This window comes from Lissotriton helveticus, chromosome 2_1 (genome assembly GCF_964261635.1).
Source record: "Lissotriton helveticus chromosome 2_1, aLisHel1.1, whole genome shotgun sequence".
Classification (NCBI taxonomy): domain Eukaryota; kingdom Metazoa; phylum Chordata; class Amphibia; order Caudata; family Salamandridae; genus Lissotriton; species Lissotriton helveticus.
In genome coordinates, this window is record NC_136059.1 from 869,444,525 (window position 1) to 869,471,535 (window position 27,011).

General features: G+C 43.6%; 1 protein-coding gene across 3 annotated transcripts in view; it reads left to right on the forward strand.

Moving 5' to 3' along the window:
* The window catches only part of GRAMD2B (GRAM domain containing 2B), a 609,764-nt gene extending 597,659 nt beyond the window's left edge, over positions 1–12,105 (forward strand). For all 3 annotated transcript variants that reach the window (XM_078675589.1, XM_078675590.1, XM_078675591.1), the window contains exon 14: positions 9,806–12,105. In XM_078675589.1, the coding sequence (XP_078531715.1) occupies positions 9,806–9,847 (42 nt within the window). In that variant the 3' untranslated portion in view covers positions 9,848–12,105. The remainder of the gene's footprint in view (positions 1–9,805) is intronic.
* Positions 12,106–27,011: the final 14,906 nt, after the last annotated feature.

A 27,011-nucleotide genomic window follows, 5' to 3' on the forward strand; every position in this document is an offset into this window, starting at 1 on the left:
GTGAAATGGGGATTAAACACCAAGGCAAAATGGAGCAACTCCGCATCCCCCAAAGCATCTTGGGGCTCACTCAAAAAGACCCATTGGTCTCTATGGATCACGGCAACACCGCCCCCTCTGCCCGACGGGCGGTCTGCCCTTGTGATCTTAAAGCCACGGGGAATTGTTAGCTCCACAACCGGGGCACATGTATCATTTAGCCAGGATTCAGTAATAAAAAAAAGATCCAACTGGTTCTCAGCCAGAATTTCGAACACATCAGCGGTGTGCTTCACCAATGACCTAGCGTTAATTAACCCCGCCCTGATCAACGTAGGGTTAATGTTCGCCTGTTCAGGGAGGCTCCGTGTGTTATGGAAGCAGAAATTACACGAGGGGCATATACGCGAAAGACAGTCCGTCACCACCCAGGAGTGTCCCTCATCACATCTAGGGACATTCAATGCAACCAGGTCCTCCGGAGAATACCTCAACAGAGTGGTATGTTGAATCCGCTGGACGCAGGCAGGGGATCCGGCCCTGGGCCCGTCCAGGACACGGACGGGCACAGACGGGTCCTCCTTTGGCGTTCCTTTGGCGCGCAGGCGGCGCGCCCGCTGCGCGCTCGCCTAATCATAGCGTTAAGTAGGGTCGGCCGAGCAGAACCCTAGAGCGCCAACCCAGAGTGCAATGCGGTCCCGCCTAACTTCCGGGTACCGCTGGGGTCGAGCGCTAAGACCGGCACGATCGGACTAAGCAAATGAATGGCAATAATTATAAACAGCGCAGGTGCAAATACGCAATATGTGCAAAGAAGCAAAGAAACTAATGGATACCTCACTGAGTGTGAAGGGCGGAATTGGGCTCACAATACAATCGTAGGTACAATTTTAAAATACGAACAAAAGTACGCTATAAAATGATCTGATGCGATAGTTAAAATAAGCAGAGCGCAATTTTAAAAAGGTCAGCAGTGGCAAGGCAAATGGCTAATGGACAACAGAACACTCACAATTGTTCCTGATATCTCTTCGGGGCTCCTCCTCTTCTATTCTGTTCACCATAGGTCTGGCTAACGTCTCTTTCTTCGCCGCCTCCGCGCATCGTCGTGCCAACTCCGCTTTCTTCACTATTGCCATGACTTCCTTCAGCGTGGCATCCCCACTTGCCCATAATTTATCTTGCACGGCCTTACTTGTGGTGTGCATCACGATTTGGTCTTTAATGAACTCATCTTGGAATGTATCGTATCTGCACGTGGATGCTAGTTTCCTTAATGCCTCTACATACTCTTCCACCGATTCCCCCAGCTTCTTGCTTTCCCTGTTGAAAATTGTATCGATCAATTGAGACACATACTGCTGGTCTGTAGTGTTAATTTAATTCTCCAATTGCGTGGGCATAGACATCGTCGTCGGTATCTGCTCGTTGTTTAGGTACTAAGTTTTTGAATACTCTGAGCCCCTCCGGGCCCAGGTTGTGTAACAGTATCCGTTTCTTCCTTTTACTTGTAAATTTCTCCTCATTTTCATCCTCTAGTACTTCAATAAAGTTATCGATGTAGTCTCTCCAGTCTTCCAACCTCATAAGGGCTTCTCCTGGCTTGGGCGGGAATGGTACGGGCACCGTAGCAGAAGACGCCTGTGCGCACATGGTTTCGCGCCTTTCAGGCGGTGAGGTCCCACTTTGGCCCTTGGGACTGCCTGGTGCGCTGTCTTCCTCCTGCTTCTTAGTTTGAAGCTGGGGGCTTTTTGTCTCTTCCCCTTCACTCTTCCCTGAGGTCGCCAGTGCTCCTGCCCCTAGGGTGTATTGTTGCTGTGGGGGTGTCCCTTGCGTTCTTACCCCGCTGCATGCACTTTCTGTCCTTCTCTGTGCCCTGTCTGGCTCCCTCTGTGGGTGTTGTAGGCTCTGTCGCGCTCTCAGATGTCCCTCTTTTGTGGCTTGACTGTGGCTCTCTCAGGCCCCTTGTGATGGTCCGATGGTTGCACCTGCTTGGGTTCAGTGCTCATGTTTCCGTTTTTTTCCCGTTTTTTCTCCTTTTTAATCCGACCTCATCGCCATTGTAAAGGTTGCCTTGCTGTTAGTGACGACAGGACACAGCTTTGTAATTCAAGGGATTTATTCTCTAGTATACTGCTCAGAGAGCGCCGAGCCGATTAGCTGCGGGCTCCGGCACTCGCGCTTCTCAACTGTGGATGCGCGCGCATCCACAAAATGGCGGGGGGCGCGTTGCGTCATCACGCGACGTGAGTCAGCTAGAGCGCTGACATTACAGCAACGAGCCTCCAGTGCCGCGGCCGTAGTTTAAAAGTAAGTACAAAGACGCCAGCGCTGCAGCCTGCACTCCTTTTGGCCTGCGTTGGGTAACTGCTGCAGAGTGCACACAAACGTGGGACTTAGTTTTTGGCAATATAATTTAAAGCACCGGGCTTTCAATTATATTGCCAAAAACTAAGTCTCGCGTTTGTGTGCACTCTGCAGCAGTTACCCAACGCAGGTCAAAAGGATTGCAGGCTGCAGCGCGGCTTTACTAAATCCTGCGTTTGTTCCTCTCGGCAGGGGAGGTTCCTCTATATGGGATTAAACCCCACCCCCCTCTGTGACGAGATGGAGAAGGGTGGGATTAGACTCCACTACGCAAAATCCAGCAAGGTCAGGGAAAAGGCCAATCTGTGAAGTGGGGTCTGACGACCAGATGAAGGTAGGAGAAACACAGCAGTTGTAGCGGACGCATTCTAGTTGATGCACGTCACGTAGGCGTGACGTGCGTCGGCCATGTTGGCAAGCTGCGCGCGCAGATTCATTGCGCGCGGAGACACAGCATTGTTCGGAAGCGCCGGCCGGCGCTCCTCAGCACTCACTTATAAATTAAGAATAAATTACTTAACATACCATTACAGTGTTGTGCAATTCATTATATGCACCAACATTACAGTGGCGACGAGGACGGGAGGATCCAACTGGTATTCAGCAAGAAAATAAAATCGAACCCTCCACCACGTGGGCAGCAGCATAGCAGGCAAACCCCTGACCACTGGGACACAGCGCAGAGCGGCGCTACCAGGCCAGAGTGTGGAGAGCACAAGGGGGCACGGCTGAGCCCACCAAGAACGACAGGCTGAGGAGCGTGGCAGTGCCACAACAACCGGAGGGGCGGCGCAGTGGCCAGAGAGGCAGCACCGCAACCCACAGAAGACAAATCACCGCAAATACCTTCCCATCGCACTGTGGAAGGTAGGAACAGCGCTGGCTACTAAAGGGGAGGAAGAGGGGACCAGAACTAGGAGTCCCCAGGAGGACGCCCATACAGAAGTGAAGGACACTGCCCCAGGGAGCCCCACCAGCAAGGCGACAGAGGTCAGGGAGGCGAGGATGAGCACACCGGCAGGCTATGCAATTGCGCCGGTGCAGTTCCTACCGAAACCTGGCGAACCCCTGATGAAGTGGGAGGATTGGAAGGAATATATCGATAATTTCATAGGGGTCCTAGAGGACGAAAATGAAGAGAAGTTCACCCCCCAAAGAAAGAAACGTATCCTGCTGCTGAACCTGGGACCGGAGGGTCTCAGGATTTACAAGAGTCTGGTGCCCAAGAAGAGAGCGGACACTGATACGGATGTCTATGCCCATGCAGTAGAAGACCTGGATGAGAGGTACCGCCCCACCATATGTGTGTCTGTGGATAGGTTCAACTTCCAGCAAAGGAAACAACGGGCTGGAGAAACCATAGAGGAATATGTAGGGGCCTTGAGGAAACTAGCGGCCCCGTGTAAATACGCATTGTGGGAGGATGAATCCATAAAAGACCAGATCGTGATGCACACTACGAGCACACAGGTCCAAGACAAGTTGTGGGCGAGCGGCGACACCACGCTCAAAGAAGTAATGGTCATCGTAAAAAGGGCGGAGCTTGCTAGGAGGTGTGCTGCAGCAACCAAGAAAGATGTGGTCACCCCAACAATGGTGAACAGGATACAAGAGGGAGACCACCGTAAGGACCAAAGAGGAAAAGACCCAGCAGCCAAAGGAACCAGCAGATGGCAAGGGAAACAAACAGGGAGTGATAGCAAGAAATCGTGCTACAGATGTGGCAGTTGGTCCCACGACGCACGTGACAGAAGATGTCCCGCATTCCGAGCCAAGTGCCTACACTGCGGTATCCTGGGCCACTACGAAAAGGTGTGTAGGAAGAAACATTCTAAGGAAACAGTGAAATACGTCGAGCAAGGTGAAGAAGATCCGGAAGAGGTAGCAGAGGAAGAGGTGATCACCGTCCTGTGCATATATGACCAGGTAATGAGCATAGAAGGGAGGAAATCCACAAAACCCATCCTGGACATGTCAATGGGAGGAATCACCATCACCGTGGTGGCGGACACAGGATCCCCCTTCACCATCATCCAACAGGCAGTATGGGAAGAAACATTCAGACCCAAGTTGGGACCGGAGCTGGAAAAGCTAGACATCCGACCGGTCACTTACAACGGCGACCGCATTCCAATGTTGGGGTTCCGCCGCCTACTGTTCGAATTCAGGGGCCGGTCAGCATGGTGCAAGCTGTACATTGCAGAAAAGGGACCCTCGGTCCTGGGATGGCTAGACCAGTGGGACCTAGGAATAAAACTGGATCCAGGAGGAAAAGAGCAAATATTACTCACAGAGCAAGAAGAATGGCCGGACATGAACAAATGGAAGGAGAACTACCCGAAAGTCTTTGGTGGCACAGTGGGACGGATGGAAAACTTCCAACACAGGATTGTGCTCAAGGAAGGGGCCATTCCGGTAACCCACAAGGTGAGGAATGTGCCGATTGCGGTGAGAGAAGCAGTCCAAACTGAACTCCAGGAGCTGGAAAAGAAAGGAATAATAGAGCCGATAACCTGTGCAGAATGGTTGGCGCCCTTGGTGGTCGTAATGAAGCCAAATGGGAAGGTCCGGCTCTGTGTGGATCTAAGAGAACTGAATAAGAATATCGTTGTAGAGAAATTTCCCCTCCCCAGAATCGAGGAAATGTTGACCAAGACCAGGGGGGTACAGTGGTACTCCACTATCGACTTGACCTCGGCCTATCACCAAATCGCACTCCACCCGGACAGCAAACGGCTCACATCCTTCATCACTCCGTTTGGGTGTTACCAGTTTTGTCGGATGCCTTTTGGACTGGCCTCAGCAGCCGCAGTCTTCCAGAAAATGATGCACCAACTATTCAGAGACTGTAAGGACGTCCAGTACTTCCAGGATGACATTTTGGTAATGGGACGAGATAAGCAGGACCACGATCAGAAGCTGGGAAAAGTGTTGAAAACACTAGTGAACAAAGGCCTCACGGCGGAGTGGTCGAAGTGTCGATTAGGACTGCAATCGGTAACGTACCTAGGTCATGAGATCGGAAGGCAAGGGGTTACCCCCAAAGCAGAAAACGTCAAAGCCATCGCTGAAGCACCGCCGCCCCGGAACAAGGAAGAGGTCAGATCGTTCCTGGGGATGGCGGAGTACTACAGCAAGTTTGTGGTACACTTCGCTTCCAAGACCCACAATTTGAGGCTGTTGACCAGGGACAGCACAGTGTTTCAGTGGACGCCAGAAGCCCAAGCAGAGTTCGAAACAATAAAAAGGGACGTTACAGGAGCGGTTCCCCTCAAGGGTTACGACCCACAAGGCACCACCATACTGACGACAGATGCCAGTGACAAGGGCTTGGGCGCGGTACTCATGCAAGACAGAGGAAGAGGGGAAATGGAGACCATCAGTTTTGCGTCCAGAGCATTGACAGATACGGAGAGCAAGTACAGCGTGATTGAGAAAGAGATGCTGGCGGTTGTATGGGCCATGGCAAGATTCCGGCAATTTCTGTGGGGGACACGCTTTCTTCTCAGAACGGACCACAAACCGTTGGTGAAGGTGCCAACGTCGAGCGGACACGCCAGTGCCACTCCCCGGATATCCAAGATGACTCTCGTTGCTCGAGTTCAGGTATGACGTGGAGTACATTCCCGGGAGCCGTAACCAAGTAGCGGATTATCTGAGCAGGGCGGCTGCCATGGAGCTGGGAGAGGAAGACTCTGCCGGCAGTGGGGAGTTGGTAGCTCTGATAGAAGACCAAGAGAAACTAATCAGCCTACAAGAATGGACAGAGTCATATGAAGAGGACACTGACTTAAAGGAAGTGAAGGGGCACATCGTACATGGATGGCCGGACAAAAGGAACGTGAGGGCAAGTCTCAAGCCGTACTTTGAAGTACGGGAAGAACTGTCGATAGGAGACAAAGGGATCTTCATATACAGGGGAGATAAGGTGATTCCCCCAAGGAACCTCACCTCAAAACTTGTGGACTTGCTACATGAAGGACACCTGGGCATAGGGAAACTCAAGGCACGAGCAAAACAAAATTACTGGTGGCCAGGCATGGACATAAGAGCTGAGAGGCATGTCAGGGAGTGCCCACAGTGTCAACGGGCGGACAAGACATTAAAACCGTTGAGGCCAGCGATAGGAAAGTTTGATCCCCCTTCAAATCCGTGGGAAGAACTATCCATAGACATTTTGGGACCGGTCCTAGATGACCAAGGCACACAGAAATACGTGTGTGTGCTCATGGATCGATATTCAAAGTGGCCGGAGTTGAGAGTAGATGAGTCCATGGACACTGAGAACATCATTAAGTTTCTGTCAGAGACTTTCACGAGGGAAGGAATACCAAAATCGATCTTGAGTGACAATGGACCCCAGTTCACGTCAGAAAAGTGGAACAAGTTCATGCAAAGAAATGGTGTCACTGTCAAACACACCGCAATCTACCATCCGGCCGGTAACGGTCTAGTGGAGAGATTTAACAGGGTAGTGATGCCATACAAGCAGCCATATCAAGTGAACAGAACTGGGAGAAGGCGTTAGAGAATATGATATGGGCCTACAGAATAACCCCCACGGGCACGGGGTATAGTCCATTCCAAATATTGAGAGGGCGTGAACCCTTTACACACGACAACAGGATTTGGAAGGATAAACTCATCACTAGTGAATGGTCTCCTGCAGTGGTGCGGGCTAACCTGGAAAGAGCACAGACAATCTACAGCAACCACTACAACAAGCGCAGGAATGTCAAAAGTACAGGTCTGGAGAAAGGAGAGTGGGTAAGAGTAAGGTTGGCCACCCTACAGAAGAAGGGAGACAGCAAGTACACCAAGCCGTTGCAAGTTGTGGAAGTATATGATCGAGCAGCCTTACTAAGCGACGGGAACGTGTGGTCCCAAGACCGCATGGCCAGGTGCAATAAAGTTTTGGGCTGGGAGCAACAGAGCGCCGACTGGGAAGACAAGGAAGGCTCGGAAGTGGAGAGGAATCAAGAAGCCGCAGAACAGCAAGGTGGAGTGAGAGCTGGAACGGAAAGGGAAGAGGAAGGAGAAAATGGAAGTCAAGGATTGGAATGGGACAGGCTGGAGAGAAGCACGCATGAAGGAAGAGTTGAGAATGAAGGGACAGTAAGCCATGAGACGCAGAGTCAAGAGACAATGGAGAACCCAGTCAGGGTCACAAGGAGCGGAAGGCAGGTGGTAAGACCTTCCAGATATCGAGATTTTGAATTGGACAATGAACTGTAAGTGACTCTTTAATGTTTGATAAAAAGGGGGAGATATGTAGCGGACGCATTCTAGTTGATGCACGTCACGTAGGCGTGACGTGCGTCGGCCATGTTGGCAAGCTGCGCGCGCAGATTCATTGTGCGCGGAGACACAGCATTGTTCGGAAGCGCCGGCCGGCGCTCCTCAGCACTCACTTATAAATTAAGAATAAATTACTTAACATACCATTACAGTGTTGTGCAATTCATTATATGCACCAACATTACAGCAGTCACCTGCAATGTCGGGTAAGTGCGTGCATCTGTTTTATTTCATTAAACTTCAGAGGCTCTCTTCAGCAGATATAATGCACCGGATTGCCTCTCCTCGTCATTTCATTCGGCTCTTTCACCAGGCGCTTCTGTTTTTTCCCACGGCACTGTTAAAACGTAATCCACTGAAATATCTGAATCCTAATCATGCCACCAATGATCAAATGAAGTTTCCTACTTTTATGTAAGGCAGCTAACGTGTATTTATATGAGGATGGAAATACATTTTAGAACGTTTTCCTTTCTATGGAAACCGCAAATGTATATTACTCTTGTAACACACTGTTTGCTACCGCTCACAATTTGTTTGCTTTTGATACTTGCACAAGTGCCACCATTGCCTACGTAACGTTTGTTCTTGTGCCTCTGTGTCTAGCATATATTGCAGTATATAACCTCTAATTGTACTTTGTTTTCTCTTGTAACCTGCACACTTGTCACTCTTTCCTCCTGTAATGCACTATTTGCTACCTCATATATTTTGTTTGCTCACAATTGTCACTTTTACCTCATGTAACTTATCGTCTGCTTTTGTAATTTGCTCACTTGTAATTTTCTGTTCCTATTGTGAAGCGCTCTGACGCCTTCGGGTAAAGTCCGTGCTATATAAAAACGCATAAATAAATAAATAAACCACTGCATGTGTATTATGGTGCACCTTACAGTTTAACTTGGGCCTGTAGGTGGGATGAATGTGGTGGTGCCCCGATGGCTGTTATCGATTATATAGCCTGCAAAACATGTAAAGGAAAGAGGATAGACTACGTACTGCAGGAGAGTGGGTTGTGTGAATGAAGTTTAAAACACTATTACTGACATTTTAGATATGTTTACTTTAAACTTATACGGTTTCTTTAACTCAGGGTATAAGCTACATTAAAAAGTTGCTGCTTTAGTACTACAGGAACATTTAACACAATGTGACCAAATAGCCCGAAATACTAAAAAAGGGCCTTTCACTTGCATGTGATGAGAATAGTAGTACACATCATTTTACAATTCACAAGACAGGCCAGTCTTTGTCCCCATTGCTTGTTGAGTCCTAGGCATCTGCAGGCAGGACAGCTAGGAGGGCATGGTATCCAGTGTGCTCACCGTCTTTTTTCCCCAGCACCTCCCCCGGCCCCTCAAGGGGTGGCAATCTGAGGGATAGCCCCGGGTGCCACAAGCTCTAGCTACGCCTCTGAGTAAAAGGGAGAAGAGGAGCTTAGACAGGAGAGCAGCCGACCAGCTCCTCGCAATGCGGCACATTTGCATGGCGTGAAAGCATAAATAAAGGTAGTTACAATAGAGAAGCCTCCATTCATGTCTATGAAATGGGACTCGACACCTGTATGCCCTGCCAGTCTTCATATGAACCCAAATGCATCACCCTTACAAGTGGTTACTGTAAGTGTGAATCTCTTCTCTTGAGGGCCCTTCATTACCTCACTGTATCTGCGAGGAATGACGTTAAAATAATTTCTCATTCATAGCACTATTTCTGGCTGTGCTGCCTACCTGACAAATGTGGATGACAATTTACCTTATTTGACTCACTGGCCTGTCTTATTTAAGCATAATGTACGATTGTAAACGATTCAAGACTTATAATATTGTGTTTATGGTTAAGGTGAAAATCAATGGACACCTTCAACATGGAAACAGAAAAGTGATAATCAGTGTTGGCAAACCTGAAGGGTTCTCTGAATCCTGAATATAATGTTAATATTGTGCAAATATAAATAGGAAATGGGGCTTTTAAGGGTAGAGTCAAATGGCCAGTTTGGGCTAGCTATTTACTTCGAATTTGTACTCTGATTTTCTCACAGTGATGAAATTGTGTTGAACTTGACACATTGTTAATGCAAGTCACTTTTCCATGATTTTATTTTTCTAATCGTAAACTTGTTCTTTTGAGTTTCTAATTTGAGAATTTCTGCCCTTTTCAGATCCAGAAGAATCTGCAAAGACTTCTTGAAGATATAGTGTAAAGATGCTTGGTGCGGTAGACATGCCCTCTACCCCTCCCCATAATCCGCATGCGCTCTGCTGGTCAGAGTGGGGTTACCATTGCAGTGGACTTAAAGTTACATGTGTAAAGATTGTTAGGCCTTTGATCTTGGGAGCATGGGTCTTTATTGTGCAATAATATGAAATATAATTATGTATATATTTTTATGGGATGGTAGGTTTCCATTTTCCAACTGACTCTTTTAAGCTATGAAAAGAAGCACTTTGCTTAGCAATGACAAACATGTTTTTGCAGGAGAATCCTAATGTCTTAGTAGTGTGTTTTGTAAAACCTCTTTAACTCGTGCACCTTACAATGTTGCCTTCATTCAGTAAGGAATTCCATGCCTGATTCATTTTGTAAAGGCAAGGGGCTTTAAAACAGAAAGTTGGTTCATATTACCATTCAAAGCTATTTAAAAGTGTGGCCTTTTTAAAGAGAGATCACACTAGTTTGGTGTCACTTATAATGTAATTTGTTATTTATGCGCCTGCTTTAACCACTTATTGGATACCATTGTACTCTGAAACACAGCAATGCACATATAAAAATAGAATTTAGTTTACCATACAGTAAAAATATTTTTAAAGATTTAGGGTAATTTCTTCTTCCATTAAGTGAGAAAGTAGTGTTTGAGAAAAATAATTGAAACATCAAAATATTTGTTTATTTAGCCCACTGCATATTTTGAATTTGAGCACACGTCGTTGTTAGTTATTCCTTTTTTAATTGATCCCAGTGGGGATTTTTTACCGCTGGTGAACCCTTGCGATTTATTCAGTTTTTTGTATGTAGGCCCAAGTAAGGACGTGTATTGCTACATTGATTTTTCTTAGTCCACTAATCATGTGTATGATCTCTGAATATTGCCAAGGAAAGGATGTGAGTTTTGAGAGGAATGTATTTCGATCTAAAGTTTATCTAACGTAAAAAGATATGGGATATGAATTCTGTTTCTCCAAGAGTGGCGTGGGTCCTCAGTTACATTGCAGATCCGTTTGATTAATCAGTTGGCTCTAACCCAATAATCTCAATACTTTTTACACCAGAACGGTCCTTATCAAGTGCTTTTGGGTTAATAATACGAACATGCTAGTGCTTAGTATTGCACTTGATTTGACTCCTTTGCCTTTCGGTCAATTTAATGTACACAATCCACCAAAATAAGGAAGCCACTGTAGATAATTGAAATGTTCAGTTTCATTTGCTGGTCGCTTACTAAAAATCTTGCGAGCAGAGTGGATGTGAGCTTCTTAAGAATTCGCTCCTCTGTTACTTAACTATCTTTCAAATTCATGAACTGTGATAGACAACTTGGTACGTGTTTTTAGTTTTCCAGTTTCAATTCCTTTCTGGATAAAAGTACTAAAGTATTTTAGTTGTCCTCAAATCTGCAGAGTTTTTAACATAGTTAAAGGGCGTCATGTTTTGCACTCTTAAACATTAAACAAACCAGACCTTTTCCATTTATTGACTTTAGATTACTTCCTCTGGTTGAGAATTTCACCTTTGAACAAAATCAAACAGCATACCTGTACTTTGATAGTAGATGCCATGCTTGTATGTGACCTTAAGACCATGATTACATTCTATCCCTGGCTGATGCAATCTTTTTTTTTAATTTCTTGTAAAGATCTGGATGTTAAAGTATGCGATGCAGGAAATTTGGTCGGAGCCGTTTGTTGACGGGGTAAATCTGGCTCAAAACACATAACTGCCTGAACTAAGGGTGCTTTGCTTCTTTTTCTATGTGTTGTAAACGACTACAAGTGAGCCATAGTATCCTAGATGCATATACAAATGATCCACATTGCTATATATTTATAATTTCAAAATGGAAAGTCACAGGTCTGGAAAAAATTGAATGAAGCCAAAATATTACATATTCTTTCTTCAAGCTCGAATAAACATGTTGGAAACCTGGTTAAAACTTGAGTTATGAACATGTGCTTTTAACTACCTCTTGAACAAGTGCAATTAGCAAATGTTTGTAAAAGGGTGTTATGGTGTTTTGGTCTTTTCCATTGTAACTGAATGAAGAACTTGGAAACCGTTGAAGATGTTAATTTTGTTACATTAGAATATTACAATTATTGTTGGTTACAGCATGGGCTAGTTGTCATAATGGAAGCAATATGATTTGCATGATCCATATTGGTACTATAAGTCCTTTTATGCATTTTACCCATTTCTATGAAATGTCTGATATTTTTAGAAAATAAAATGATCATTGAAAGAGTTGTAGTGTTCTGATAATATTTCTTGTTCCAATTACTCCTATTAGCATTGAACAACTGGGTTATTCTTTTTTGATAAAAGAATCTCTACTTTTATAGTTTTCTTTGTTCGAAATCTACACTTAAATAATTTTCTAGGAAGATGTGGCTATGTACCTTTTTTTTTTTTTTACTGTACCAACATTTTATTCTTTCTAATTTCAATGAATGATAATGTATCTATCGTGAGTGACGGTAGAATGGTGAAAGAATTCTAGTTCCACGTCATGAAACTGACTAGAGGTAAAGGTCCAAAGAAGGCAGTTGATGCTGTTGGAGGGAGCTTGTGGATCGTTATATGCTTACTGCACATCAAATATAAAGGACTGCATTTTCTTTTTTTTTCTTTTTTTTTTCTTTTTAGTCCTCATTCTGCAACTTTTTATAGTAAGGATTTCTCGGGGTCCTTTTTCCTTAAACCAATCTTTACCTTCGCTGCCATAAGTGTGAGTCTAGGCAGAAGCCCTCAGGAGTTTCGGAGTAAAGGAACCCCTTACTTCCAATTACTTTAAGAGAAGGTTATTTTTCGGAGGTGGGCGAGCTAGCCATTTTGGCTACACTTTTTGGCCTTCATCTGATTTTGCGTTGCTCGCACGTAATCATTGGACTTGGTAACAAAAAAGAAAAAAGGAGTACATGCACTTGATAAGTCAAAACCTTGCAATTTGGCAGTGTTAACTCATATGATGATTTTCCTATAGCTCCCGGAATTTATACTTCTTAGAAAAAGGTTTCTTTTTTTTATCCAAATTATAAATTTTTAAGACTGAAGATAGCCATTCCCTGTGAAGTGGAGGGGTTGGATTTATCCACTTTACACACACCTCTCTCCTTGCCAAAAGTATCAGTAGGAAAACCAGATTTTCCTGAGCATTTGTTAGATTTCCTGCCACACTTGAGCCCGTCACTCCAAAGATAACTAAATCAATACTTACAGTTAGATGTTTTCCCACTACCTCTTCTAGAGTCTTACCCACGTCCTTCCAGAAGCCATCGAGATGGGGGCACTGCCAGAAAATATGCAGGTCATCGGCCTTCTGTAATCCGCATTTTGGGCAGCTCTTCACTGTGGACCCGCTGAATAACCTTTTTAGAGTCCAATACGCTCTGAGTGGTATATAAGTGATTTCTTTTTAGTGCAGCAGATGTCACGATTGACCAGCATTTGCTCATTGGTACTTGCCATAGATTGTTTGTATCCAACGTTGGCAGATCTTTCCCCCATATTCTCTCTGGAATCCGGAAGTCTTCCTCCCCTACTGAGATTAGGGCCCAATACCAGTAGGATATTTCTTTCTTGAAGGGTTTCTTTTCCAGCATCTTTAATTCTAAAGGATGATTCCCTTTCCTGACTTCTTTTAGTGACTTTGCCCAAATTAGGAGTTGATAGTATTTAAATTTTGATAGTAGGGAATTCGTATTTTCAGATAATATCTCCCAGTCTAGTATCTTATTCTGAAACAGAAGTTGCCCCCACTCTATTATTCCTGCTGATTTTAGGGGAGCCGCAAGGCTGTCTTTGAGGCACTCTGGAGTGCTCGGCGAATCCCATATCGGGGCTTTGTCTCTAAAAAGAGGGATATCCAAGGTAGATCTTATACAGTACCACAGCTTAGCGGCTGACTGAAATATCTTCCGTTTTACTTTTTTTAAATATTTCGGATGGCCAAATTTGAATAAAAAGTGGCTAGTATTATTTGTCATTTTCTGTAGATACATTGGGTAGTCTTCATATGGGCCCAACAACGTCCTACTAGATTTAAATTGAAAAGCTCTGCAATATTCCAATAGGTCAGGGCTGGCTAGCCCCCCCCTGTTCTTTCCTTCTCCTTATTTTGCTCCAAGCGATTCTTGGTGTTTTTGAAGACCAAATAAAGCTAGAGAGATCTCCCTGAATTTTCTTTATGGTTTCTCTTTTAAAATCCAGCTGGATAGCACCAAAAACAAAAGTAAATTTCGGCAGGACTGACATTTTAACGATATTTGATTTACCCAGAATCGATAATTGAAGACCACCCCAAACTTTCAACAACTTTTTCACCTCCACCTCTATTCTGTGAATGTTGATTTAGGCTACCTTATCCAAGTCCTTGACGAGGTCAATACCCAAGTATCTAATTTTATCCTTGTTGTATGGGCTCGTAAATTCTTCGTTCCAGGTCATGGTTTCGGTTTTAGACTGATTTATTTGGTAGCCAGAAATTCTTCCAAAATTGATTAGGGTCTCATCTATTACAATTAGGGCCTCCTTCAAGTCGGAGGTAAAGATCATAAGATCATCAGCATAAAGTGCCACTTTTTTATGCCAGCCTTGATAACAGAAGGGAGAAATTAACGGTTGGTTCCTAAGACTTTCAGCCACTGGCTCGATATAAAAATTAAATAACAACGGAGAGAGAGGGCATCCCTGACGTGTTCCCCTCTTTATCTGGATATTTTCCGTTAGATTACCGTTAATTAGTATTTTTGCCTTAGGGGAGTAGTAAATATTTTCCACCGTGTTCAGTATGTTTACCCCTAAATCAAATTTCTTTAATACCTCACTTAGGTAGATCCAGTTCACTCTATTGAACGCTTTAGCAGCGTCAATTGTAATTATCGATAGAGGTAACTTCTCACTGGTGGCAATGTCGATTGCTCCAATCAACTCTTGTGTCAGCTCTTGTAGGTGTCTTCCTGCCACGAAGCCCTTTTGGTTGGAGTTTATCAATGACCCTGCAATTTTCCCTAGTCTTTCGCCATGATTTGTGTGAAGATCTTGTAATCACAGTTTAAACTGGATATTGGGCGATAAGACTCGCATTTTTTAGGATTTTTGCCTGGTTTTAAAAGGATGGAGATTGTTGCATCATTCCAGGACTCTGGGAGTTTACCATATTTCAAAAAGATTTTATTAAAAAGGGCCGTTAAGTGGGGGACCAGTGTATCTTTTAGTTTTATATAAAACTCGTTTGGGAGGGCATCTGGACCCGCAGCCTTACCTCCTTTTTAGATTCCTTATAATGCCTTCTACCTCTTGAGTTGTTATTTCTGCGTTCAGCTTAACTTTCTCCTCCAGAGAGAGACTAGGGGTGTTTTGCCCATCTAGGAATTTTTTTATTTCCTCTGGTGTAGGGTTGCAGTCCTCAGAATAAAGATCTGCAAACAAGGCGGTGAATTCCTGTTTTATTACAGCCTCCTCTGAACCATTATGGGATATGTTACGTGGATCTAAAGTACCAATTTTGTTTCTTGAACGATCAGTTTTAGTTTTCTAGGCCAGCATTTTTCCGCAGCCTTCCCCATATTCATAATGGGCTAGTTTGCTACACTCCCATTTCTCTCTGGTTCTGTCTTCCAATATTTCAGATACTTTCTTTTTGCTTTAGTCTCTCAGTTTCTAACTCCAACCCCCCAGGAGAACTGTCCGCAAATATTTGCCGGTCTAATGCTTGGATGTTAGCCTCCAACTTCTGAATCTCATTTTTTTAGCCCCTAGATTTATATGTTGCTAAGTTTAGGATCTTCCCCCTTATCACCGCCTTATATGCATCCCATATGATTTGAATTGAGACGCCCTCGTTGTTGTTCTCAAAATATAGATCTGTCTCTTGCTTAAGTTGGTCAGTGATTTGGGGGTCCAAAAGGATTGTACGATCCATCGTCCATCTAGGTACCTTCAGGTCATCTTTTAATTTGATTGTGATCTGTACTGCCGAATGATCTGAGAGGCGGGCTGGGAGGTGAACTTTTTGTGTCTTTTCTAGCAGCCCTTGGTCTATTAGGAAGAAATCTATTCTGGATTGTATTCCTAATTAATTCTTTTTAAAGGTATAGTTATCTTGCTTGTCTCCCTTCTCTCTCCAGATGTCAATTAAACTTAAATCCCTTTTATATACTCCTAACCATTCTCTCTTCTTTGGCAGATTTGCTTGTTTCCCTCGAGGATATCGATCCACTTTCGGGTCTAGAATAATATTAAAATCTCCACCTACAATCACTGGGGATGAAGCTGAAATCAATTGAGAGTATAAGGGTTGAAGAGGAGTGGGGTTGTCTATATTTAGGCCATAGTAGCCAGCCACCTTGAAGGCCTCACTGAGTACTCTATTGGTGGCTATTGCCCACCTTCCCTTTGGGTCAGTTTCTGCCGATTCTGTTCTCGCTTTCAAGTTTTTTTTTTTAAAAGAATGGCTACCCCCTTAATAACGCACTCTTGATTTGTGCATATATAGGAATCAACCCAATGTAGCGTTTTCATTATTTCCTGTAAAATTATAATTTCGCTATCGATTGATTTCAGGTACTCGAAGATCCTCCTTCGCCTGCTCTTAGTTCGTAGCCCATTGACATTTCAGGAAGTTATTTTTAAATATTTTAGATTCTTCTTCATCTCTTCCTGACTTTTTGCCTGCCTCCCCGGTTCTTTTCCCGACCCCCAATTTCCTCCTTCAATTATATCTTACATTTTGTTGAGGACAATTTTTTAATTTTTTTCCCCTTAACTTGCTCCCATCTCCCGTGCATTTTCACTCTTTTTTTTCTCCTATTTTTCGAATTTATAAATTAAAACAAATGTGGAAAAGAAGAGGAAAAAGAAACAGGAAATCACCCTCCCTAGGAGAAGCCTCCCTTTTCCTTCTTTGGGCTTTATTATTAGCCCACTTTGAGCTCCATGCCTCTATTAGTCGATTTCTGAGAGTGTGCTGCTAATCTCTTCAGTGAATAAATAAATAAACTAAATTATTTTTGTGCTTGTGTCAAAGACTGCATCTTTATCTGATCACGCATTTGGTCTAGGAAGGTTTCAACTTCCTTACGGTCTCTGATGTTATACATCTTGTTCCTCCACATGATCCTAAGGGAGGCAGGAAATTTCATTTGGACAGTTGCACCGAGAGACTTTAATTCAGGCATCAACTGTCCCTGCTCCCATTGCCTATCCTGTGTTACTTTTGCAATGTCCGATCGGATTTTAAAAGACCAGTCATCTTTGCTATATGACCCGCTTTTCAAAGCTTTGCTTAGAATCCTTTCTTTAAGAGTGTACGTCCTAAAGTTTACTAGAATCCTCCTTGGGTTTTTTCTTTCCTTAAGCTTTCCAAAAGGGTCCCGATGTACCCGCTGAATATCATGTTCCAGCCCAAGAGTTTTACTCCATGGAAAATGCTCCTCCAGAAACGAGATAATAAATTTCTTTATTTCTGAACCTTCACGCCCTTCTGGGACATTAAGAAGTCTAAAATTACATCTTCTAGACTGATTTTCCAAAGCCTCTAGCTTTTCGTCGATGCTTTTATCCTTGGCCTTTAGGGTTCTAATTTCTTTCTGAGTTGTTTCTACTTTTTTTACTTAATCCATCAATTTCTGCTTCCACTGTAGTAACTCTCTCACTTAATGCGTTTTAGTTTGATGTCTAGCATCTCAAATTTTTCATGAATCTTATTTTGATTCCCCTCGGATATTTCAAACCTTGACCTAAGCTCATCTAGCATTTTCTCAAGAAAAATGTCCGTACTGCTTCGAGGTTTGTCTTAAAGATGGACTTCTGGACGGACTTTTGGATGTATTTCTAGCAGGACTCTGGGCTAGACTAGTAGCCGAACTAGGGACCGGATCTTGAAATGGGGCTTGACTTTCGACCGGGGTCTGACTAGGATCATGAGTCTGTTCTGTTGACTCCCCTTCCGAGCCGTCTGTTGTACCATCTGGTAGAACCGGAGTTATACAATTTTCCATTCCAGATTTAGAATTCCCTAACTCTGGGTTTTTTTCCCGGCTCTGACCCCGCTCCTGCACCTTGAAATATGACATTAAGGATGGAGTGATCTTTATTTTGGAAGCTCTAATCACCTCGCCTATTTCCAGGTTGTCTTGTAGCTGCCCCTGCTGCCCTTTTTTGTTGTTCGGTCTATTTGTTTGCAGTTTCAAGGCCTTTCGGGAGATTCTTTTAGTGATTTGTGGAATGACAGGCTATTTTGCCACTAGGGGGAGATTTGACTTAATAAACTGCCTGTTCCTTAAACAGTAAGAGGATCTCCCCCTCACATCAAGACTTACAAGAGTTGCGCCCGCGTGTTTCTTTACAACAGGGGTCTCTCCCGTGATACCCTGGTCTGCCTTTAAAACCTCTCGGGAGTGGGGTAGGCCTAGCTGTGGCTCTTTTATTTTTAATTGGAGTAACAAGCCCCTTGAGTGTAGTGGAATCCGTTAGGTTTTCTGTTGAAGTGCCCGCCTTCTCAGTATTTACTTTTGCCCCCTCCACCTTTGCTGCAGAAAGCCTGCTTACCCTGTTAATGTGGTGATTAAGCGGAGGGCAAGGCTCATCCAGTACATCGATCAATAAAAGGTTCAATTTAACCGTATGCAGTGAACCCTCCGCCTGCTCCCGGCCTTGAAATGAAGTGTAGGTGATATGGGGGGTCAAGTTACCTGCACATGTTCCCGTGGTTCCTAAGACACTAGAGCGCAGAGCAGAGCAGTCCCGCGATGCATCCGGTCCTGCCTTTCCTCGGAAAAATACCGGGATCCAGCCCACTGCTCTCCTGCAATTTTGTTGAGCCCGTGACGCTGCCTCCCACCAGCCGGAGGCAGCGTGGAGTGCCGAGCCGTAGATGGCAGAGTCCTGCAGCACCGACCGTGATCTGCCTCCAGGCTGCTCCTCCCCAGAGAGAGCAGAAACACATGCGGAGACAATCCGAGCCAGAGCCGGCAAAAGCAACCACCATGCCGTCAAATCCGCGGCCCCGCTTCAGGTATGTAAGGGGATGTAAGAGGATGCCGGCAAAAGTTAGTTAAAAGGAAAGAAAAACAATGCGGTGTGTGGCGGCAAGCCGGTCAAAACTTACCCCTGTTGCACCTCAACAAGCGGAAAACGGGCACTCCGGAGCTAGCATGCACTGGCGGGGGTAGTCTTTTTAATTCAATACTTTCATCATTTTACCTCCAATGCATTCCTCAATCCCAACAGCAGCACTTTCTTCCTCTCAGAGCCGTTTCAGCCGCATTCTTGATTCCGTGGCACGGAGCTCCCGACCGGGCTTATCGACCGGCTGCCATCTTCTCCCTCTGTCCTCAAGGACTGCATTTTCAACCATAACTTTATAGAGGCACCTTCATCACTGGTGACAAGCGCTTCACTGGTCTCTCAGGGTAGACCTTTGTGCTTTACTGGCGAAAACTGCCTAAACATCCTTCTCAATGCTCTACATATATTGCTATGATGGACTTCAGCAAAACTTACAACTGGACCATGAAGCTATCCGTATCAGCAGAAAAAGCTCCACCAAAAAAACGTCGGGCACGTATGCAATATTGTTAGCAATGATGCGGGTGTCTCAAGTCAGGCAAGTGTGTGACTGCTCTAATGGATGCAACTTCATTCTCTGGCTGCCTGTTTTATGTGTCACCATTGTTAATCAAGAAGCAGCTCTACTCTAAGCATGGCTCTTAAAGCCAAAAAAACAAGTCTGTGTTCGCTATCACAGTGATATTTCACTTTTGAGGTTGTTTATATGTTGAAGCTGCCATGCCTAGCTAGCAAGTAGACTTGAGTGGATAACTCCTATGAAGTGATCTAGTATAGAACATTAAATGAGGAGTTGCCTTTGCATGCTGTAAATGTTATTATTTAACATGTGAACAGAGATAGACTCTGTCAAAATATATATTTATCATCAATTGAAAAGTTAAGATGCTGAATTGCATGATTAAGATTTCCAAAGCGGTGTTTAAATAATGCCTACACATAAGTAATTGTGACTTAATAGATTACGTTTTGGAATAGAAAACAAAAGGGATTTGATGAGTGTGTTGACATTTGTGTTTAAACTATTAACGTGTTCTCCCCTGTGAGAAATTGGGTTGTTGGTTAACTGGGGTGTGGGCCCTGGTCAAACAGCCACAATCCTTTGCTGGGTGAACCACAAACAGTCACTAAAACAACCTGTGCTTAACCCTGAGTAGCTTGGCACAAAAAGCAGTCAGGGTTAACTTGGAGGCTATTTGTGTAAAGTAGTGATGCAGTACCCGAACATTAATTAAGTGAAAACACAAGAAAAAATACCAAACCAATTTAGAAAAATAGAATACATTTTAATCAATTATTTAACACCAGAATGACAAAAATCCATCATTAGAACCGGAGGATTTAATTGTTTTAAGTTCAAAATAAAAGATAAAAGTTGTGTCAAACACGAAAATCTAGCCACGCGAGACCTGGTCAAAGTCGAACGTTAAGGCTGACTGCGATGGAGTACGGTTCGGATACTGGAAGAGAATTGGGCCCAGTCATCGCTTACCTTTGGACTTAGAGGAAATTCTTGAGAAAAATGTCTGAGAAGGTCAAGTTCAGTAGGGCAAGGCTGCAGGAGGTGTCGGAGGAGGAAGCACTGTCATCGGATGGCCATGGATCACAGCAGCTGTGAAGATTTCTATGTTTGAACTCTGTTGCCGAAAGGGAAGTCCAAAAATTCCAGCAGGACGAAGCAGAGGGCTGTAGCTGAAGACAGTTCCATGAGGTTGGATACCACTTTGGCGAAGCATCACTGAAATTGATTTGTTTCTGTGGAGAATGTAGCGGGAGAAGCTGCGAAGTTAATCCTACCAGCGATTCACCTGAGGCGGATAAGCAAGTAGGATGGACCCGGTCTCCTCCTGGTTATCAGAGCACTTTTTGGGCAAATTTTGTCTTAGCCCTCAGATTTGAAAATAGGCTGTCTGGGCACTTTTCGCACTGCAAACAAGGGTCCAGACCTGATGGGTCATCTCTTGGGGGTTCAGGGCTCAGGCTAGGTCCAAGTACGGGTTCAAGGTGGTAGGAGCCTGGTATGTCCCTGTGGCTCTGAACAGGAGGGCAGCAAACTATCCCTTAGTCACTTCTGGTAGTCCTAGGTGCAGTTGAGGATGCAAGACTGGCCTCTGAGGGTTCAAGGCAGGCTTCAGGCAACAAAGCAGTCCCTCCAGATAGCAGCAGTCTGGCTGAGTGCACTACAGCAATCCGTCCTCAGAGTACTTCCACGGGTCCAGTAGTGAACTGAGTAATTGGCCTGAAGGTCCTATTTTTATACCATTGTGCCTGTTTTCAGGAAGGTGGGAGAAGCTTCTGGAATCCCCAGTATTATCATATGGGAGTGGTCGGCCTCACAGTACTGAAAAAACAATTGGAGAATTTCACTACTAGGACATAAAAAACTTAAAAGTATATGTCCAACCTTTTAATTACACAGCACTCTCCCCTATGGGCTACCTGCGGCCAACTTTAGGGTTGGCTTCTATGTAATAAAAAGGGGTGTTTAAGGCTTGGCAAGGGGTTTGAATGCCAAGTCGGCATGACCATGTTTCAATGTATTCAGGTTGCAGTGGCAGTCCTGGGACAGGTTTTAAGGGGCTACTTAAGTGGGTGGCACAATAAGTGCTGCAGGCCCACTGGTAGTGTTTAATTTACAGGCCGGGGTATATGGTATACCACTCTACAAGGGACTTAGAAGTTAATTAGATAATCCAATTAGGTATGTGCCTTTGGAACCATGTTTAGGGGAGGGAGCACAAGCACTTTAGCACTGGTTATCTGAGCACAGAGTCCTAAAGCCAACAAAAGCAAAAACCCTGCAAAAATTGGAGGCAAGTAGGCACAAAGACTGACCGGTCCAACGTCCACTAATGTGGTTATTTTTATTAATTGCCTCTTGAATTTTTATGTGAGATCTTGTAGGTTTGGTGTTTTTTTTTTATTTAACCTGTATCACACTTGAAGGCGGGGGGCTTAGCCTAATTATCTATAACATAACCACTTGGTTCTGTATTCTCTGCCTCTCCTGGCTTTGTTTGTTGGGCAATCATATGAAGTATGCAAGGTCCATGGTGCTCCTTGCTGGTTGATAACTTGCAGGATCTCCTGAGCCACACTGCACGGTTCACATTGGCAGATCACCTGACCACTAAGGAATATCAAGGGCAACACAGTGACATTTAAAATCCCATGATTTGCTGTGGTTCTAACCCAAGATACTTTACACTCGCCCGCATATATGTTTGCTCCCTTTTAAAGAAAGTCAAAGAAATAGCAAGACATCCTTCGAAGCAAGAAGAAAGAAAAGCGCCCCGACCATCATAAGCCATATTTATTATTTACATTGCAAATTCTGATGTTCCTTTGGAAATTTTGCAACCGGAAAGTTGTATCTTGAAAGTACAATAAACCAGCAAAACTTTGTGTACCCCTTGACAGTGATATTTTCCAGACTGACTCTGCTTTCACAAGTTATCATTCATTTCTTCCATTTTCATCCTCGCCTTCCTTTCATTTCCATGTGGCTCCTTTGTCTCCTCGTCTATCTTCTGTTTACTTGTAGAGACGGCCCCTGGCATACTGGTATCTCCTCTGTAACCATCCACATTCACCAACGCCAACTACCATCTTTGAAAGCCAATGCGCCATTGAAAACCACATCGACCACTATCACCTATTTGTCTGCAAATTGATTGAAATTCTAAACTTCCCAACCTCTATGTTAAATAGTTAATAAATAGTTCAACACTCTGTTGTATTCAAACCACATCGACTCTCCACTGTGACTTTTTATTTTATTCTTCTCCACTGACAAACCTTCACCTGGATTTTTTGTGTGCATTTTTAACACTATGCCATTACTTGCATTGTTCTTGTTCCTATTCTATACTATTTATAATCGTTGCACACTTCACTATTTTTAGATTGCCCCATCCGTCCAGGAATAACTTCAGCATGAGAAATTCTACACCTCACAATTGTAGATACAACTCAGTTGTTGACTACAATAGCAGCGTTAATTGAGAATCTACCATATGATTCGCCCCATTTACAAAAAATGCCCAACAACACAACTCTGTTTTGGGTTATCCCTCACACTGTTTTCAGTATATTATTCCTCACACATGCTAAGACTTGTTATTTTGAACTTCTCTCAACCCGTATACTATCCAGTTTCTGCCACCCGACAATCCTGTTGATCATTTCCATTAACTTTATCACATTTTATTGGTGGTATCAATTAAAGATCTGTCAGTGTCAGAACCCCTTTCAGAGTGCCTAGTGGCAAGCAGGTGCTACTGGGCCCAACCATCGGGGTGGTTCTTCCTTTTTCTTCTGATGGCCCGGGTCACAACCTACTGTGGGTCCTGAGCAACAGGGCCAAGTAACCCTTCAGGTCGAGCTGTCCGAGGCTCCTCAGGGGTGTGAAGGGAGACGATAGATGCGGGGGGCGCGGTGAACACAGGCTCACCACTCAAAGAACGTTCAGTTGCAGCACTAATCGTCCAAATATTTATTTTTATATATATATATATATATGTGTGTATATATATATATGTGTATATATATAAGTATATGTATACATATACATATATATATATATGTATATATATATTCACTGAAAAAACCATAGGTTTCACACCAGTTATAGTTAGCTGGAAATTTTACTCGCATAAAACCATTGAAATTCCCACGTTATAGTTAGTTGGACTCACTATAACTTGCGCGTGCAATGCACTGCTGATGACGTCACATATTACATCACTCATGACATGGTCAGTGACATCACTCATGACACCATCCAGTGAATGTGTGTCTTTCTGAAAAATACATATGTTTTATATATGTATATGTAAAAGTTGATGGAAGAATAAATGTTTAAATAAGTGTCTAAAGGGATGTTTTTAAAAAAAAAAAATGATTGGTTAACTGGCTTATTAAGTGTATCTTAGTGAATACATATATTAGTGAGTAATGTTTAAATATTTAAATATATGTATTAGTGTTTCACTCTGTGTATAAGTGGCTGCATGGGTTGGTGAGTAGCTACATATGTATGTATATGGGTTAGAAGTTTTTTTTGTTTTAGTATCTGTATGAGTGTCTGTATGGTTTGGTGGGGGTATTACTTAGCACATAGATGCATGAATGACTGACTTTCTGTTTGTATGTGTTTTGAAAACAGCATATGTGCAGGACTGTATGGGTGGATGAGTGTGTATATGTGTGTGTTAGTGAGTGAATGACTGTCTCACTAGTGTGAATATCAGTAACTACATATGTTTTAATCTAGTATATGTGAATATTATTGTACATAAGTGAGTATATGTGAGAGTAAGAGATTGTAAGAGTTCCTGTTTAAATAAGTATGTTTTTCTATAAGTGATTGTTTAAGAGAGTAAGTATGTGTAAGTTTCCTTAGAAGTAAGGTGGTAGTGTGTGTATAGCTGTATATGCAAATAAATGGATGTTCAATAGTTTATTTGCATGTGTGTGTGTGTGTGTGTGTGAGTAACTTTTGGATGACTGTCGGTGTGTAACAGGATGTATAGGTGTATCACTACATATGATGATTGAGTATATGTATGAGTGACTATATAGAACTGTTGGTGAATGAGTGGATGTGTATATAGATGGTGGAATTACTGAATTGGTTGTAACTGGTATGGGTATCTCGATTTTTTTTAAACATTTTTGTTTCTTTTTTTGAATGTGTTTCAAGGGTTACATTATAGTGAAAGGAGGTCTGTAACTCTGTCACAAGGATGGTGTCATCAGTGATGTCCTGAGTGTTGTCACTGACCATGTCATGAGTGATGTAATATGTGACGTCATCAGCAGTGCATTGCACGCGCAAGTTATAGTGAGTCCAACTAACTATAACGTGGGAATTTCAATGGTTTTATGCAAGTAAAATTTCCAGCTCACTATAACTGCTGTGAAACCTATGGTTTTTTCAGTGAATTTAATAGGTTTTTTTAAATGCTAATTCCTAACTATAAATAGGGCCTCAAACCTTTGTTTTTTTTCAGTGAATTTCAAAGGTTTTTTAATAGCAAAATTCTATAACTATGAAATATAATATTTTTTATATGTATATTCATGTTTTTTTCAACAACAAAAAAAATTTGTTTTGGGTCGCTCCCGGTGCGCGTACCGGTGAGCGTCCCGTTAGCGCCATTGCCGCAAACGAAAACATCATCGTGACGTATCGCGTAGCCGCGTGATGGGTCTTGTATCGCGTTGCCGCGTGATGCGTCTTATGACGCACGGCGTAAGCGCACCCGGAAGCGCCCGAGCGCATACGATCGCGCAACGTAAGCGCCACCGGAAGCGCCTACGTTCGCGCCACGTAATCGCCCCTGGAAGCGCTCCGGTACGCGTAGCGTTAGGGCGTCAAGCCATGTGAGTTTAAAATAACACTTTTCATTGGTTCAGAATTTTTTTTCTTCAAATATTGAGAAACCCACCCATTTCTCTCACTATTGCTTTGTACTTGGAGAGAGCAAGATGTGTTCTGTGCATTATCTGCTTCTCAAAGTTTCCTGATTAACAGCAATGACTGAAAGGGAGTCATCCAGCAATGATTCTGATGGTTTTTTGCCTGTGGACCCTCCTCACCACAAAACAAAGGACCACTTCATTTGGAAATTTTTTGACATCCCTGAAGGAAAAAAAAAGGTTAATGCTGCTAAGGTAACCTGCAAGATATGTGGCTCTATTTTATCCAGAGGCAATCTTATAGGAAATATAGCTTTGGAAATGCCACTTTAATTAGGCATGTCCAGAGAATACATCCAAATAACTATGCCAGGGAGAGTGTCAGGGACCTGGCACGGAATTTACTAAAGAGATGGCAGCAGCACCTCCACTGGTGGAGCAACACCTTCAGGAACACCACGTGGAAGAATGGTCCCTAAGGTGCAGCCGGTCTTTGCACGCATAAAATTTCTATGCGTGGACTGTGATGAACTGCTCTGTTATGGGGAGCAGAGCGTTAAACTCATTGCTATGAAGAGACAGGAACACCGCTGCCCTCCCCGTCCCTTATTTTTCACAATTTTTTGCTCCTGTTGAGCAGTTTTGGAATCCCTGTTTTTGTTTTTCCCCTGAAAAAAATCCCAAAAAAATATAAAATCGTTATAAAAAAGTATGAAAAATATTTTAAAAAAAAGTTCTTTTCAGAACTACCTCCAATTCTCAAAAAAGAGCTGTATTTTCACACTCATTTTTTACAGTTTTTCCCCGTGGTGCGCTCAGGGTATGCGTACCGGAGCGCGCACCTGTGAGTGCACCCAGCGCTTACCCCGTGAAATTTTTAAAAAAAAAAAAACTTTTTTTGCCCTTAAGAATCCTTCTAGGCCCACCTCAGAAAACCTAGGGGGTCAGGGGGTGTCTACTCTGCCCCCTTTTGGTCATTTCCCCCTTAGTTTTTGCCACCTCTTGTGTCTCGATCCTACCGAGACACAAGATGGAGGCCGGTGCGCGTACCGGGGCGCGCATATAGATATATATATTTTTTTTAACCTAAATTACTTAAAATCCACTGGAGCACGTATCTTGAGACATAGCAAAGGCACATCGGGCTACCAGTCCCTACAATTCTGCCAAGTTTGGTGGAAATCCATTCAGCCGTTCGGGCTGAAAGTGAGTCCAACCGCCCTATGGAAATTAACATGGGGAAAACACGTTTTGGGACCCCCCTTTTATCTCGGCCCCCGCTTGACCAATCCCCCCCAAACTTTCAGGGAAGGAGCAGAGCGGAGCGGGCCATCTTCTTTGACAAATACGCGAAGATTCGTCCACCGGCGCCAAAGTTATTCCCAATAGAATGTTGCGGATTTCCTATGGAAAACAATCCTAACTATAACTACCTACTGGCGACCGCCAGTGGGTAATTAATAGATATATATATATATATATATATATATATATATATATATATATATATATATATATATATATATATATATATATATATATATACACACACATGGATTTTTGGGGTGGTAATGGTAATTTTAGGGTTTATGGTGGGTATGGGTTTTGGGATGGCAAGGGAAATTTTAGGGCAAAGGGTAGTTATAGGTTTTTGGGTG